A 14597-nucleotide genomic window follows, 5' to 3' on the forward strand; every position below is an offset into this window, starting at 1 on the left:
AATTTAAAATCCCTGCATGTTAAATCAAAACATGATGAAGAAATATTTGTAACATGTTAGACCTCCTTCTTTTGTCGAAGTGAGGTTATGCCAGAGTAACAAGTTAATGTTCTCTATTTACTTGCCAGAATGTTAAGTTTAATTTAATTATACAATGAACTCCAACCTATTTAAGTAAACATTTATTAAGCACTTAATTTTCTGCAAAACACTGATCTAGGCTTATTGTATTCAAAGATGAATAAGAATCTGTATCCCCAGAGTTTATAACTCAGTGTGCAAAACAGACATGTACGTAAACAGAGTAGAGGCAAACCAGCAAGTACAATAATCAAAGTATTAAAATGTGATGAGAACACAGGGGACAGGGAAATTAATTTTGATTGCTATGATTAGGGAAGGCTTTCTGGAGGAGATGGTGTAAGTGAGCAGCTAATTTTTAAATTAGTTTACAATCCTTTCAAAAAGAATATTTTTCCCATTTGAGTGAGATTGGAAAGGAAGCAATAAAATAGTTTCACAGGGGCTGGGCCATGGCTCACTTGGTTAATCCTGCAGCGCCAGCATCCCATATAGGCACCGGGTTCTAGTCCCGGTTGCTCCTCTTCCAGTCCAGCTCTCTGCTGTGGCCCAGGAAGGCAGTGGAGGATGGCCCAGGTGCAGCACCTGGCTCCTGGCTTTGGATCAGCCCAGCACCAGCCATAGTGGCCTTTTGGGAGGTGAACCAACGGAAGGAAGACTTTTCTCTGTGTGTGTGTGTGTGTGTCTCTCTCTCGCTGTCAGTAACTCTACCTGTCAAATAAAAAAATAAAATAAAATAGTTTCACAGGGAAAAAATGTGAAATTCATCTCAGATTTATGAGCCTTTCTGAACTCCGAGGCAGCGTAGTATCATAGCTGGGAGCATAAGGCTTAAAGTCTGAAAGACCAAAATTTGAATTCTGAACCTTACTAGTCATACTTCTCACTATGTGATCTCTAGCACATGTTGAACCTCTTATGCACAATTTTCTCACATTCAAAATGAAGCTAATTTGAAATGACGTTATCAAGAGTACCTTCCGCACATGATTGCTTTGGAAATCAATTGAAGGGAAAAAACATGTGCACGTACACACATGAACATGCACACGACACACAGGTTGAACATTCCTAATCTGAAATCCAAAATGCTCTACAATTCAAAACTGAGCACCAACATGACGCCACATCTGACCTCATGTTTTATTATGGGTGACAATCAAAATGCAGGTGTATTGAACATACTGTGTAAAATTACCCTCGGGGTGGTGTTTAGAACAGTAGACAAGATGACACTTGGGATATCCACATCATATATTGGAGTGCCTTGTTTTGAGTCCTGTCTTCACTTCTAATTCCAGCTTCTTGCTAACATATACCCTGGGAAGCGGTAGGTGATGGTTAAAGTAGTTGGATTCCTGGGGCCGGTGCTGTGGCGTATCAGATAAAGCCACTGCCTGCAGTGCCAGCATCCCATATGGGCACTGGTTCAAATTCTGACTGTTCTACTTCTGATCCAGCTCTCTGCTATGTCCTGGGACAGCAGTGGAAGATGGCCCAAGTCCCTGGGCCCCTGCACCCACATGAGACACCCAGAAGAAGCTCCTGTCTCCTGGCTTCGTATCAGCGTAAATCCGGCCGTTGCAGCCAATTGGGGAGTGAACAGCAGATGAAAGACCTCTCTCTCTCTCTGCCTCTCCTCTCTCTGTGTAACTCTGACTTTCAAATAAATAAATATATCTTTTAAAAAAATAATAGTTGGATTCCTGCCACCCATGCGGGAGTCCTGGCTTGAGTTCCATGCTCCTTTCTTCAGCATGGTCCAGCCCCAGCTATTACAGGCATTTGAGGAGTGAATCAGCAGATGAAAGATCTTTGTCTGTCTTTCTGCCTTTCAAACTAAATAAATAAATTGAAAAATTACCTTCAGGCTACGTATAGGAGACAAACGAATTTCATGTTTAGACTTGGTCTCATCACCAACATATCTCAAAAATACATGCATATATGCAAATATTCCAAAACCTGAAAAACTGAAATCTAAAACACTTCTGGTCCTAAGCATTTTGGATTAGGGATACACAACCTGTATGTACAATAAGGCTTCAGAAAATTTGTGGGAAAATGAAATTAAAAAAATCTTTATTTTGATACAAAAATTTTTTTTCAATTTTTACAAACATTGAAAGCCATTCAATTTTTTTCATAATGTCCATTTTCCATGAACCTTTTGAAGACCTCCATGGATATATGTGCACATGTTTATGTGTGTGTGTGTGTGTGTGTGTACCTTCCTGGTGTAGTTGCTGGCATGTGATATTCACAAAACAGTGACAAAGACTCTTTTTAACCAAAATTTGGACAGGTTCCTCTGAGTCCTCTTTCTGAATAGGCCTCACCATTGGGCTCTGTCCTTTGCCCCCAGAATCCTGCTGGGTCAGTTTAGTGAAAAATCTTCCTCATTTGCTATCTGATCAAATTCCTTTTGCTTCACCTTTGACATCTGATTATGCTCCTTATCTTGGCCAAATTCCACATCTTCCACCTTCCATGCCACCTTGGCCTGCTTTCAGCAAGAATCCTATGAATATCAGTTTAGTCAAAATCCTCTTGACCCCTGATGTTTCCTCTTAGTAATTTTTTCTTCACTGAGCCCCAGCTTGCTCCTTAGCTATGAAACTCTGAAGCCAAGCCCTTCTACCATGTCTTGAATAAAGACGCCAGATGCCATCAGGCCCTAGTCTCCCATGATCTCTCAGCCTCCCTCCCTCAGCTTTAAGTGTCCTTGCTTGCCCTGCCTTTTGATAGCAAATCAGCCACTTAATAAAATGAACTGACTGTATTGAAGGACTGGTGCAGGTGCACCTAGAAGGTTCTAATCACTGGACTCATAAGATCATTTGCTTCTTCCATAGATAACACCTCGTCTCAAAGAGGTTCTTCCAGGAACTCCAGGCCTAGAGCAAAAAGTAATTACCACCTGCGGGTAGCCCTCAAATTGACTGAAGCCCATCTAGCCATCATCAAAATTGCCTAAAGGACAAGATATCACTGAAGCAGGGTCATGGGCACTGCAGACCAACCAGGAACTTGGACATGAGCTGATCATGCATGCACCTCTCAGCCTCAACTTCAATCTATAAGAACCTTTAACCCTAACCCCTTTGGGGAACCCTGGACTTAAAGAACAGCTGCCCAGCCCCTTGTTCTGCACTTTCCAGTAAATACTTCCTTTCTTCCACCACCCAATGTCCATGATTTACTTTCTGTGCATCTCACTAGTGGACTCAATTTGGGGATTTCTATAGAAACTCTACCAACCAGTTTTGGGGGTTGTTGTAGCTTATCTTGCTTGCCCTTGTTGTCTTTGGAATGCAGTCCAGCTGTATATTTGTTAGCAGAGATGGTTGGAACAGAGGTTTTCATGCAAGAAAGACTTCAGGCATGAGACAGAGTAGAAGCAAGCAAGGTAGCAAGGTTTAACGGGATAGGGCATTCATCACAACAGATGGGAACCTCTCAGGAAAGGATGAAGCAAGGTTACATAGTTTAAGGGAGAGACTACACCTGACAGTAAGGCGAGCATCTCAGCAAAGGACAGAGCTGAGAAGCAGTCTGTATTCAGATGAGGGCTTATAAGGGAATGACATCCAGTTCTTCCCCCCACCCTCTTCTCTTGGACAAAGGATTTGCTGGGTGTGAAATAGGTAAAATTCGTCCCAAGGTTTCACTGTGCAATATTATCAGACTGGATAGCCCACCTGGCACCAAGAAGAGAGGATTTTCCTAGGGTGCTTTCCTCTGAGGAAGTAGGGATCCCTATAAAGTTATCAGGGCACAGGCAGGACTTTGTAGCATAAAATATGGGCCTGCTTATAAGGATACTTCCAAGGCATGCTTCAGAGACTGCCAGAGACTGCTACATTCCTCCCTCTCTCACACAGGCTGATTTCTAACTTCCTACTTAACATGCTGAGATTTCTCTTCCCCTAATGCAATATCTGTCTTCACTGCTTCAACTTTTATCTGGCTCTGATTTTCTTTAATAGTAATTGATATTATTTCTATTTTATTATGTTTTATTTTTATTATAAATCACAAACTAAATATGATTTCATTTTAATTCAATGTACAACTAATTGAACTCAAACGTTGCAATACCACTATGAAGAATGTGTATTTCAAGGAATCTTCCCTTTAAAAGAAGCCAAAATAAAGTAAATAAATAAAAGCAGTAATATATTCTGACATGTGGTGTTGGAAAACAATTTTCTTTTCAACATAGACATTGTCTCCATTATGGACTGTGTACTTTTATTTTTAATCCTATATCCTCCCACGTCTGATTATAAAAAAAAAGGTATTGCTTTGAACTTCCTACAAGGCAACTGAAGACAAGGAAACAGTCAGAAGTAGTGACCTTCCCTCCACTCTAGACTAACGTTCTTAATTTTTCTTCAGTAGCTAGAAAATTGCCTGGATTACTTAATACCTTTATATCAAGACAAAACAAAAAAACTAAGCTAAACTAAATTAACTAATCTTTGCTTATGTTTTTTTTTTTGGTCAATTTTATATGACATTTACTTTTCAAAGTATGGATTATCTTCCCACTAAAACCTGCTACTGGCATGTTCTCAAAGGTGATAAATGTCACCTGTGTTAGAGTAAGTTTTTTCATCTATTTAAAAATTATTCTCTTTATGATGAATGGTGGAATAAAAATGAACATATAGCAGTGTGGTGGGGACCCCAAATCTGTTTTGAATTGTCAGAAAAAGACAATGTGCTTCCTCAGTAACTTGATTTGTAATCACTTCAAATGACTCTCACTTACACAATGAGGAAATCCCAGGTGTTGATAGTTATTTGACAGGGTGTTCATGTCATTAACATTCTGTCAGTTCTTCCTGTCAATGTGTTAATGGTGTCCCTGCTGCTCAGTCACTCCCTGTCCTCCAGTTGGAGAAATGATTTAGCCAGCAGTCAATCAAAAAGCTAAGCTGATTTTGGGCAACAGACAGTCTTGCCATTGACAAAATCTCTGTGAGTAAATGTGGTAAGAAATTTGTCAAGAGGATATAAGCAGTAAGGTCAACAATGTGGCTAACGTACTTTTTCAGACAGTTACAGATGTTAAGGATGGGCCACTACACGTGTTTCTAAGTCTGAGAAGCCCACTTTTAAGCACAAGGAGGGGGAAGAACAAGGAAGAGGGATGGGATGAAGGGGGAAGAGAGGGGCAGGGAAGAGGAGAAGGAGGGGAGAAGGAGAGGGCTGGAGGGAGAAGGGGCCAGGGAGAGGGAGTCACAGCTCAGAACATGGCTATCCCCCAAACCACGGTGCCTTGGTGTGCTGAGTATTTTGAGCTGAAGGAGATTGGGAGGGCTGAAGAAGCAAAAAGGTCTCTCTGACATTTCCTTCTTCTCCTCCTTTCTCCTCCTGAGGCGGTCACAGAAACTAAAATTCTCTTCTCCTGAAGCAAGAAATAAAACCTAGAAAGGCCACTTTGAGTTCTTCCTTTTTCCACTGAAGCCCCTCATATGACAGGTATCTTGCCCCATACCTGTGGCAGAGCAGGAGGGAATATTGCTGAGTTCCCTCCCTACCCAGGTTTATGACCATTAGATCATACCACATTTCCTCCAATAATATTTCTCCAACAACTATTCACTTCTTGCACTAGACTTAGCATAAAAACATAGTTCTCCCTAGGTCTTGGGGTATTTATTTCTCAAGACTCCTCAGCACATAAAACGTTGATTAAATAAACTTGTTTTGCTTTAGCCTTGTTAATCTGTCTTTTGATATAGAGTGTCAGCCATCAATCTTGTAATGGGTAAGAAAAATCTATTACTATATCTCTCCTACAAAAGAAAAACTCTTGGGGCTGATTATATGCCACAGCAGGTCAAGCTGTTGCTTGAAATGTCTGTATTCCATATCAGAAGGCTGGTTAAAGTCCTGGCTACTCTGCTTCAGATGCAGCTTCCTGTTAATGTGCTTGGGAAGGCAATGGGAAATGGCCCAAGTACGTGAATCCCTGCCATCCATGTGGGAAACCTGGATGCAGTTCCTGGCTCCTGGCTTTGGTCTGGCCCAGATCTGACTGTTGTGGTCACTTGGGGAGTGAATTAGCAGGTGGAAGATCATTCTCTCTCTCTCTCTCTCTCTCTCTCTCTGTTTCTGTCTGTCTGTTTCTTTCTGTTGTTCTGCTTAAGAAAGAAAAGGAAAGAACAAAAGAAAATAAAAAGGGAAGAAAAGGAAAAAAAATCTATTACGGTCACACTACTGGCCAAAAAGCCCACTAAACTAGGGTCTTTTTGCTTTTTAGTTGTTAAACTTCTTATTCAGTGAGGCATTAAGCCTTTTTAGTGTAATGTGAATTTAAAATGTTATTGCAAAAACTAAAAAAAAGAAAGGGAGAAGGAAGGACAGTAGGAAGGGAGAAGAGGAGAGCAGGAGGAGGGAGGGAGGAAAGGAATGTCATTATATTCTTAGAACTGTATCTACAAATCACATTGAATCTGTTAAAAACCAATTAAAAATTAAAATAAAAATATAAAAATAAAAACAGATTTCATATAGGTCAAAGATAAAATTCTAAGAATATAATGATACTCCCCTTCCTGACTCCCTGCATCCCTCTTCCTTTCTTTGTTTTTTTTTTAATTTTTGTGATAACATTTTTAACTTACTTTATGTACCAGGATATGTTGTTTGATTTTTCAGATGAGAAGTAGCAACTGGGATCAGTGTGTATGATGTCTTGAACCACAGGTAAAAACAAATTAGGTTGACACTTTAAAAAAAAAAGCTGAAATGTTACATATAATGTCAATGTCACATATAATGTCAAGTAAAAGAGAAAAGGCCTGATATTGGCAAGGTGTTCATTCATAGTGTACTCTCACCTCTCTCAAGCATGGGTTATTTTTCAAATAACCACCCCATCAATATTTGCAATAAGTACCAAATGTAGATACAGACTAAAGAATTCTTGGTTATCTTAAAGATAAAAAGAGATGACCCTTAGAAATGAAAAGTTAAGGACAATGGTCAATGGGATTATGGCAAACAATTTTATGAGTTGTTGTTATTTGGATATAATGGTAGCTCCCTATAATTATACAGAGACAACTGTGGCCAATTTTATCATAAGATATAGAAAAAACCTCTTACTTAATAAATAGCAACTTTAAAAATCATATTTATTTATTTTAATTTTATTTGAAAAGCAGAGAGAACAAGCAAATGCAACAGAGACAGACAGATCTTCCATCTGCTTGTTCATTCCCCAAATGCCCACAACAGCCAGGGCTGGGCCTAGCCTAAGTCATGAGACTGGAACCCATTGAGTCTCCCACATAGGTGACAGGGACACAAGTACTGAGCCATCCCCTGCTTCCTCCCATGGTGTACATTAGCAGGAAGCTGGATTGGAAGCAGAGTAGCAATTACCCGGATCACAAACTGACATATGGGATGTGAGCATTGCAAGAGGCAAATTAACCAATGTGTCAAACACCTGCCTCAACTTTCTTTTGTCTACATGGTAATCAAAATTTTTGAACAATGTGTATTTCAACATATATAGTGTTACTATATCCATCATAGGTCATTTTCACTGCTGAGTCTTCCAGCTATGATTTATGAGAAAATTCCTCCCTGTTTTATAATCTTATGAAATTGGTTCTGCTTGTTTTGTTCTTTCTATGGATAAGGTGGAGGACTGCTACCCCAATATGTGGCCCATTTATGCTTTGGTCTGTTCCTGCTGCAGCTACAAATACCTTAGCCTGGGTAACTTGTAAATAATAGGGATTTCTCACACTTCTGGGGACTGAGAGGCCCAAGATCAAGGCACCAGAAGATTCGGTGTCTGGTGAGGGCTAATGCCTTCTTGCTTCATCCTCACATGGCAACAGGGGCAAAAGAGTATAAGTGGGGGCTCCCTTTCTACCTGAAGCCCTTTAATAAAGGCACTGATTCCTTCCTTGAGAGTGATGCCTTTGGGGCTGTTAACTTACTAAAGGTCCCAACTCTTTCTGTTGTTACACTGAGGATTAAGTTTCAGCATGAATTCTGGAGGAGACACAAACATTCAAATCACAGCATTTGGCATACTGAGTATTTTAAGCTGATGGAAATTGAGGTATATCGCAGAAGTAGGAATGTCTCCCTAAACTTCTCCCACTCTCCTCTCTCCTTGAGCTGGTCATAAAAACTAGAATTCCTCTCCCAATTCCTCCCTGAAGGAAGCCACAAAAGCTAGAAAGAACATTCTCTGACCTTCCTTCCTTCTCCCCTTGTCATGTGACAAGTGTCTTGCTGTATACCCAAAGAGAGAGAATGTCACAGAGAAGCCAACAGGAATAGGAACAAACAGATCATGCTAAGTTCCCATAATTTTATTACAATTAGACTACACCCTTTTGTCTTTCAGTCATACTTCTATACAACTGCCCATAAAAATACAGTTTTCCCATTTATTTGGTCTTTATATATGAAAGATCTGCATCATATAAAACTTGTATGAAATAAATGTGAATGCTTTTCTTTTAATTTGTCTTTTGTCATAGGAGTGTCAGCTATGAACATTAAAATGGGTGAAGAAATAAAGCTTTTTTCTCCCACATTACTTTTTTTTCAGAGTTAGAACAAATAACCAGTTCTGGGTAGAAAAAGGGAAATAGAAGTGATGAGTCCCCTTCTAAAACCAATGATTGTAAGCAGCTGAAAATGGCCTAGGCCACTCTATTTACCATAGAGGAATTTTTTCTTCTTGTTTTATTATTTTTTGGTTAATAGTTGTAGACCAACTTTTTCAAAATTTACTCTAAAAGGTGTGGATCATCTCTTCTAAAACTGATTATATCTTTTTATATGCATGCTTTCAAAAAGGAGATTCAAAATTACTCAAATTCCTGAGATTTACAAAAAAAAAAATTTGTATAACTACTGGAGCAGCCTACCTCTGTTTTGACCATACCTGTTTTGAGATGGTAAATAAAAGTAGGATCTTGGATTAGATGATTGCCATTGTCTTTGGCTATAATAGTTTGTAACTCAACATTTACTGAGTGATTATACTACACTAGAGCATTGTGATGGGCATACAGTAATCAACAAATCAGACATGATTTCTGTCATGGGGACATCCAGACAGACAGCATATAAATGCCAGAATGTTAGCAGCTTGAGGTCAAGTTTTCTATCATATGCCCAGCTGTATTTTCATGGCTTGTTAATACCTAGCATACTGTAAGTGTTCAATCAATATTGTGAAAGAGTAAGGGTGAACATAGGGCACAACTTAACATAGCCCAATGTGGAAATTAGGCGAAGATCCAGCCTGCACATTCAGTTGCTCTGAGACCATTATGACATTGCTGTTAACTATAGCATTGTTACCTTTTTGAAAATCTAAAGACATGGGAGTGCTATTTAGTTCTCAAACTCATAATCCTTATATACGTAGATTACTGTTTAAGAAAAAACTACTCCCATGCTTGTGCCCATCATTATTCACTTTAAAGGGCCAGTGACCTGAAGCAAAATAATTTATTGGCAGGAGACAGAAACACTGGAAAGATAATCTAGTGTAAGGAATTCAATACTAGAAATGGAATCACAGTTCTAATTTTAAAACAGGATCAGGTATTTCACAACAAAATTTTCACCTCTTTTTGACTGGCTACAAGGGTAGAAAAAATATTAAATAAGCACCAGCACAAATATGACATATATACATATGATAATTATGCATTTTGTCTCTTTCTAGAAGATTGAAACTCTCAATGGGCACATAAGGAATCTGAGCAATAATTCCATCACTGTAATTCACTAATTTATAGTTTTTGACCAATTCAATTCAATATTTTAAATTTTCTCTGAAACAAATTGTTATACACTTTATTGTCTTTTAAAAAATATGATATGCAAAGTTACAGCCCCATACATTTTAATACAGTTTCCAATCCCCTTGTAGACAAATAGTCACACTTTAGTGCCACTTAAATGAAGAATAACCATTCATCTGTAACATACAGATACAGAAGGCTCTGGATTTTCATTTTAAAATGCTTAATTACCTGAATAAAGAGAGAAATAAAATAAGGAGTCCAGGCCAAGTTCATGAGGGTTTGAAATTACTTTTCTTTTTCTAAATTAGCAACAAAGACTCAATGTTACAAGCTGTTGTGTGGCCACAAGCCAACTGGAGAAGAAAATTTTCCAAAAGAATAAGGGGATCAAGAACTAAATTCAAATATATGAGGCAGGAACCAAAATCAAAAGGCAAAACGAGAAGGTTGTGTTTCTAGCCACAAGACAATGTAATATATTTGACAGAAAAAATCTAATCAGCAATAAAGTGCAACCTTCATTTTAAGTATCCCAATGTGGCCAGTTATGCAACCCAAAGTTATCACTGAGGATTTCTTGCTTCCAATCACTGCCAAACTTATGCTTCCAATATTTGTATTTATGAAAGTGCTCAGCATCACTAAAAGACCACACAGAACACAGTGTTACTTCATGAACTAAAATACCAAAAGTGGAATTTTTCTTATATAAATCTAAATCATCATTCTCAAGTGATTCCAGTTCAGTACTATAAGTTCCAAACTGGGCAGGAAAGGAAGCATATCAGAGAAGAAAATGGCAATAGGTTTAACCTTGAAACAAGGTGACTGTCATACAGTTCTTATAGGAATTTACTTATTATCAGATAAAGAATTTACAATATTTATTCCCTCAAGAGATATAAAATGCTGAATCAATCTGCAGTTCAAGATATTTATTTAAACCTAGAGGAGAGGATATGACTTTAACTTTTGAAAACCAAAATAGAAAAAAAAAATCAGCTCTAATGTACTTTATCTTTAGACACCAGACTTAACATTAAACAATTCAACTTAAATACTATTTCTGGTTTCCTTTCATACATTTCTGGAATTATGTGAATATATTACATGTAAATTAGTAGTTTTAAAAATGTTTATTTATCAAGAAATGCTTATAAACAGATGTACCTACTACAATTCATTTCAATATATCATCTACAGATTAATTATTCATCTATCCATGCATACATCCAGGCATCCATCTATCCTTAAAAATCCCTTCACTCCACTGATATTAGTCATCTTTTGAGTGCCTTGAAAGTATACCTCTGTCCTTGGGAAAATGCACGCATACACACAAAAAGAAAAAAATCTTGATCTCTATATTAAGCGTTCAGTTACACAGGAAGATTTTTTGTTTTGTTATGTTTCATTTTAGATCTAGTCAAGCTGCCTAAGACTTACTTTGCTGGGTGGGTATGGTTCAGCATAATCAAATCAATAAATGTGATACATAACATTAATAAATCAAAGAATAAAAACTATATGATTATCTCAATAGATGCCGAGAAAGCATTTGACAAAATACAACATCCTTTCATGATAAAAACCTTAAACAAATTAGGTACAGAAGGAACATTTTTTCAACACAATCAAGGCAATATAAGACAAACCCACAGCTAACATCATATCGAATGGGGAAAAGTTGGAAGTATTTCCACTAAGATCCAGAACCAGACAAGGATGCCCACTTTCACCACTGTTATTCACTACAGTTCTTATAGTTTAAGCCAGGGTCGTTAGGCAAGAAAAATAAATCAAAGGGACACATATGGGAGAGGAGGAAGTCAAATTATCCCTGTTTGCAGATGACATGATTCTATATATCGGGGAACCAAAAGGCTTCACTAAGAGACTGTTGGAATTGATAAGACAGTTTTGTAAAGTTGCAGGATATAAAATCAACACACAAAAATCAGTAGCTATTGTATACACAAACAATGTCATGGCTGAGAAAGAACTTATAAGATCAGCCCCATTTACAACAGCTATAAAAAATTAAATACCTTGGAAAAAATTTAACCAAGAAGGTGAAAGAATTCTACAATGAAAATTACAAAATACTAACGAGAAAAATGGAAGACACAAAAAATGGAAAAATCTTCCATGGACTGGAAGAATTAATATCAAAATTTCCATACTACTGAAAGCAATTTACAGATTGAATGCAATCCCAAACAAAATACCGATGGCATCCTTGTCAGTTATAGAAAAAATGATGCTAAACTTCATATGGAAACACAAGAGACCCTAATAGCTAAAGCAATCTTAAACACAAAAATAACACCAGAGGCATCACAATACCAGACCTCAAATACACTTTAGAGTGGTTATAATAGAAACAGCTTGGTACTGGAAAAATATAGACATGTAGACCAATGGAACAGAATAGACGCCACAGAAATCAATCTATGCTTCTACAACCAATATTTAACAAAGGAGGTAAAATCAATTCCTGGAGAAAGGACAGTCTCTTCCACAAATGATGTTGGGGAAATTGGATTTCCACATGCAAAAGTATGAAACGAGCCCTACCTTACACTTTATATAAAAATCACCTCAAAAATAGATGAAGGATTTAAATCTATGACCTGATACCATCAAATTACCAGAGAACATTGGGAGACACTGGTATGGCAAAGACTTCTTGGAAAAGATCCCAGAAGCACAGGCAATCAAAACAAAAATAGACAAATGGGATTACATCAAGCTAAGAAGTTTCTGCATGGCAAAGGAAACACTCAACAAAATGAAGAAGCAACCAGCAAAATGGGAGAAAATATCTTATCTGCAAATTATGCAAATGACAAAGTGTTATTATCCAGAATCTGTAAAGAGCTCAAGAAACTCAACAACAAAACAAACAATCCAGTTAAGAAATGAGCAAAGGACTTGAACAGGCATTTTTCAAAAGAGGAAATTCAAATGGCCAATAGACACATGAAAAAATGCTCAAGATCACTAGCCATCAGGGAAATGCAAATCAAAGTCACAATGAAGTTTTACCTCACCCCAGATAGAATGACTCTCCTATAGAAATCAAAAAACAATAAATGCTGGAAAGGGTGTGGGGAAAAAAGGTACCCTAATTCATTGTTGGTGTGAATGTAAACTAGTACAGCCACTGTTGAAGACAGTATGGAGGTTATTCAGAAATCTGAAAATAGATCTACCATATGATCCAGCCATCCCACATGGGAATTTATCCAAGTGAAAAGAAAATCAGCATATGAAAGAGTTATCTGTACCCTCATGTTTACTTAAGCTCAATTCAAAATAGCTAAGATATATAATCAACCCAGATGTCTGTCAATTGAAAACTGGATAAAGAAATTATGGTATATGTACACCATGAGATACTACACAGTGGTTAAAAAAGAAAAATCTTGTCTTTCGCAAAAAAAGGATGCAACTGGAAACCATTATACTTAGTGAAATAAGCCAGTCACCAAAATACAAATACCATACATTTTCCCTGATCTATGGTAACTAATAGAGTACAAAAAATGCAATGTATATGAGCAAAATTGACATTTTGAGATTTGATTATTTACAGCCTTTGTCTCTACTGTTGAGGAATGGTTTTTTTCCTTTACTATTTGTTGAATTCTTTGTTTAGTGGAGGTTTAGCTTATGATTATAAAATAAATTGAAAGCATATCATTGTAAAAATTAAAAGAAAGAATAAGAAAGGAAGGAGGAGGGAGGGTGGAAGCATGGGTGTAGAGAGGGTAGGGTGGGAAGTACCACTATACTGCTAAATCTGTAAATATGAAATACATGAAATTTGTTCACCTTACATAAATTAAAAATTGAAAAAAAAAGACTTACCTTGCATATCTTGTGGGTTTTTGAATGAAATTCTTCTTGGATAAATGACATGTTTTTCTGATGTAATTCTTCTCTTGCCTACTCTACCTGGTTCAAAACATCATGAAACAAAATTTATGCTGCTAATATAAAAACAGCATATATACAAATTCATCTAGATGGTGTTACAGACAAGTCTAGAACTAACAACAATAGTTAACAAATAGGTAGATAAGTAGACAGACACATAGATACAAAGATGCACAAATAAATGAAATGCTTAAGTAAAGGATATTGTCATTTTTTCCACAAACTTATCATGTGGGTTTTCTGCTTGGGGAAATTTCTTGATGTCACGTTCCAGATGAACAATTTGTTTTTCCATTGCTGCAAGGTTGCTCTTGAGAATTTGTGCTGAAACTGAAGAACAATGTGCAAAGAATTTAGAATATTTTAGCAGGAGTTTCACAAAATAACTAAAAGACAACAGTATCAGTTAAAGTATATTTTTAATACGGAGAACAGTTCTCTGAAGTTAATTCACATTTTTCTGAATTACTGCTCATAAAAATTCTACTCTCCATGAAATAAATGAAAATGTGTAATATACTATACCAAATCATTATGCTTAATATAGAAATGTCACCATTTTAGTCAGCCATTAGTTAAAAATGAATCCATTTCTATTTAAATTTATTGATGGAGTTCCTAATATTTCATTCTTTAAAATCTAATTCGAAGATTAAAGAGAAACTAAGGTTCACAGAGATCTTATCTTAGTAGTGCATATTCTTAGCTCTATAAATGATTTAAGATCACATTATATAAAAGGGTCAAATATTTTTCTTTTGTTGACAT

At 37.0% G+C, this 14597-nt stretch overlaps 1 protein-coding gene across 1 annotated transcript in view; it reads right to left on the reverse strand.

Moving 5' to 3' along the window:
• The window catches only part of DIAPH2 (diaphanous related formin 2), a 947972-nt gene that overhangs the window by 319474 nt on the left and 613901 nt on the right, over positions 1-14597 (reverse strand). The window contains exon 24 of the mRNA XM_051827761.3: positions 14034-14159. Coding sequence (XP_051683721.1) covers positions 14034-14159 — 126 coding nt within the window. The remainder of the gene's footprint in view (positions 1-14033; positions 14160-14597) is intronic.

This window comes from Oryctolagus cuniculus, chromosome X (genome assembly GCF_051225735.1).
Source record: "Oryctolagus cuniculus isolate XC-2025 breed Fujian yellow rabbit chromosome X, ASM5122573v1, whole genome shotgun sequence".
Taxonomy (NCBI): domain Eukaryota; kingdom Metazoa; phylum Chordata; class Mammalia; order Lagomorpha; family Leporidae; genus Oryctolagus; species Oryctolagus cuniculus.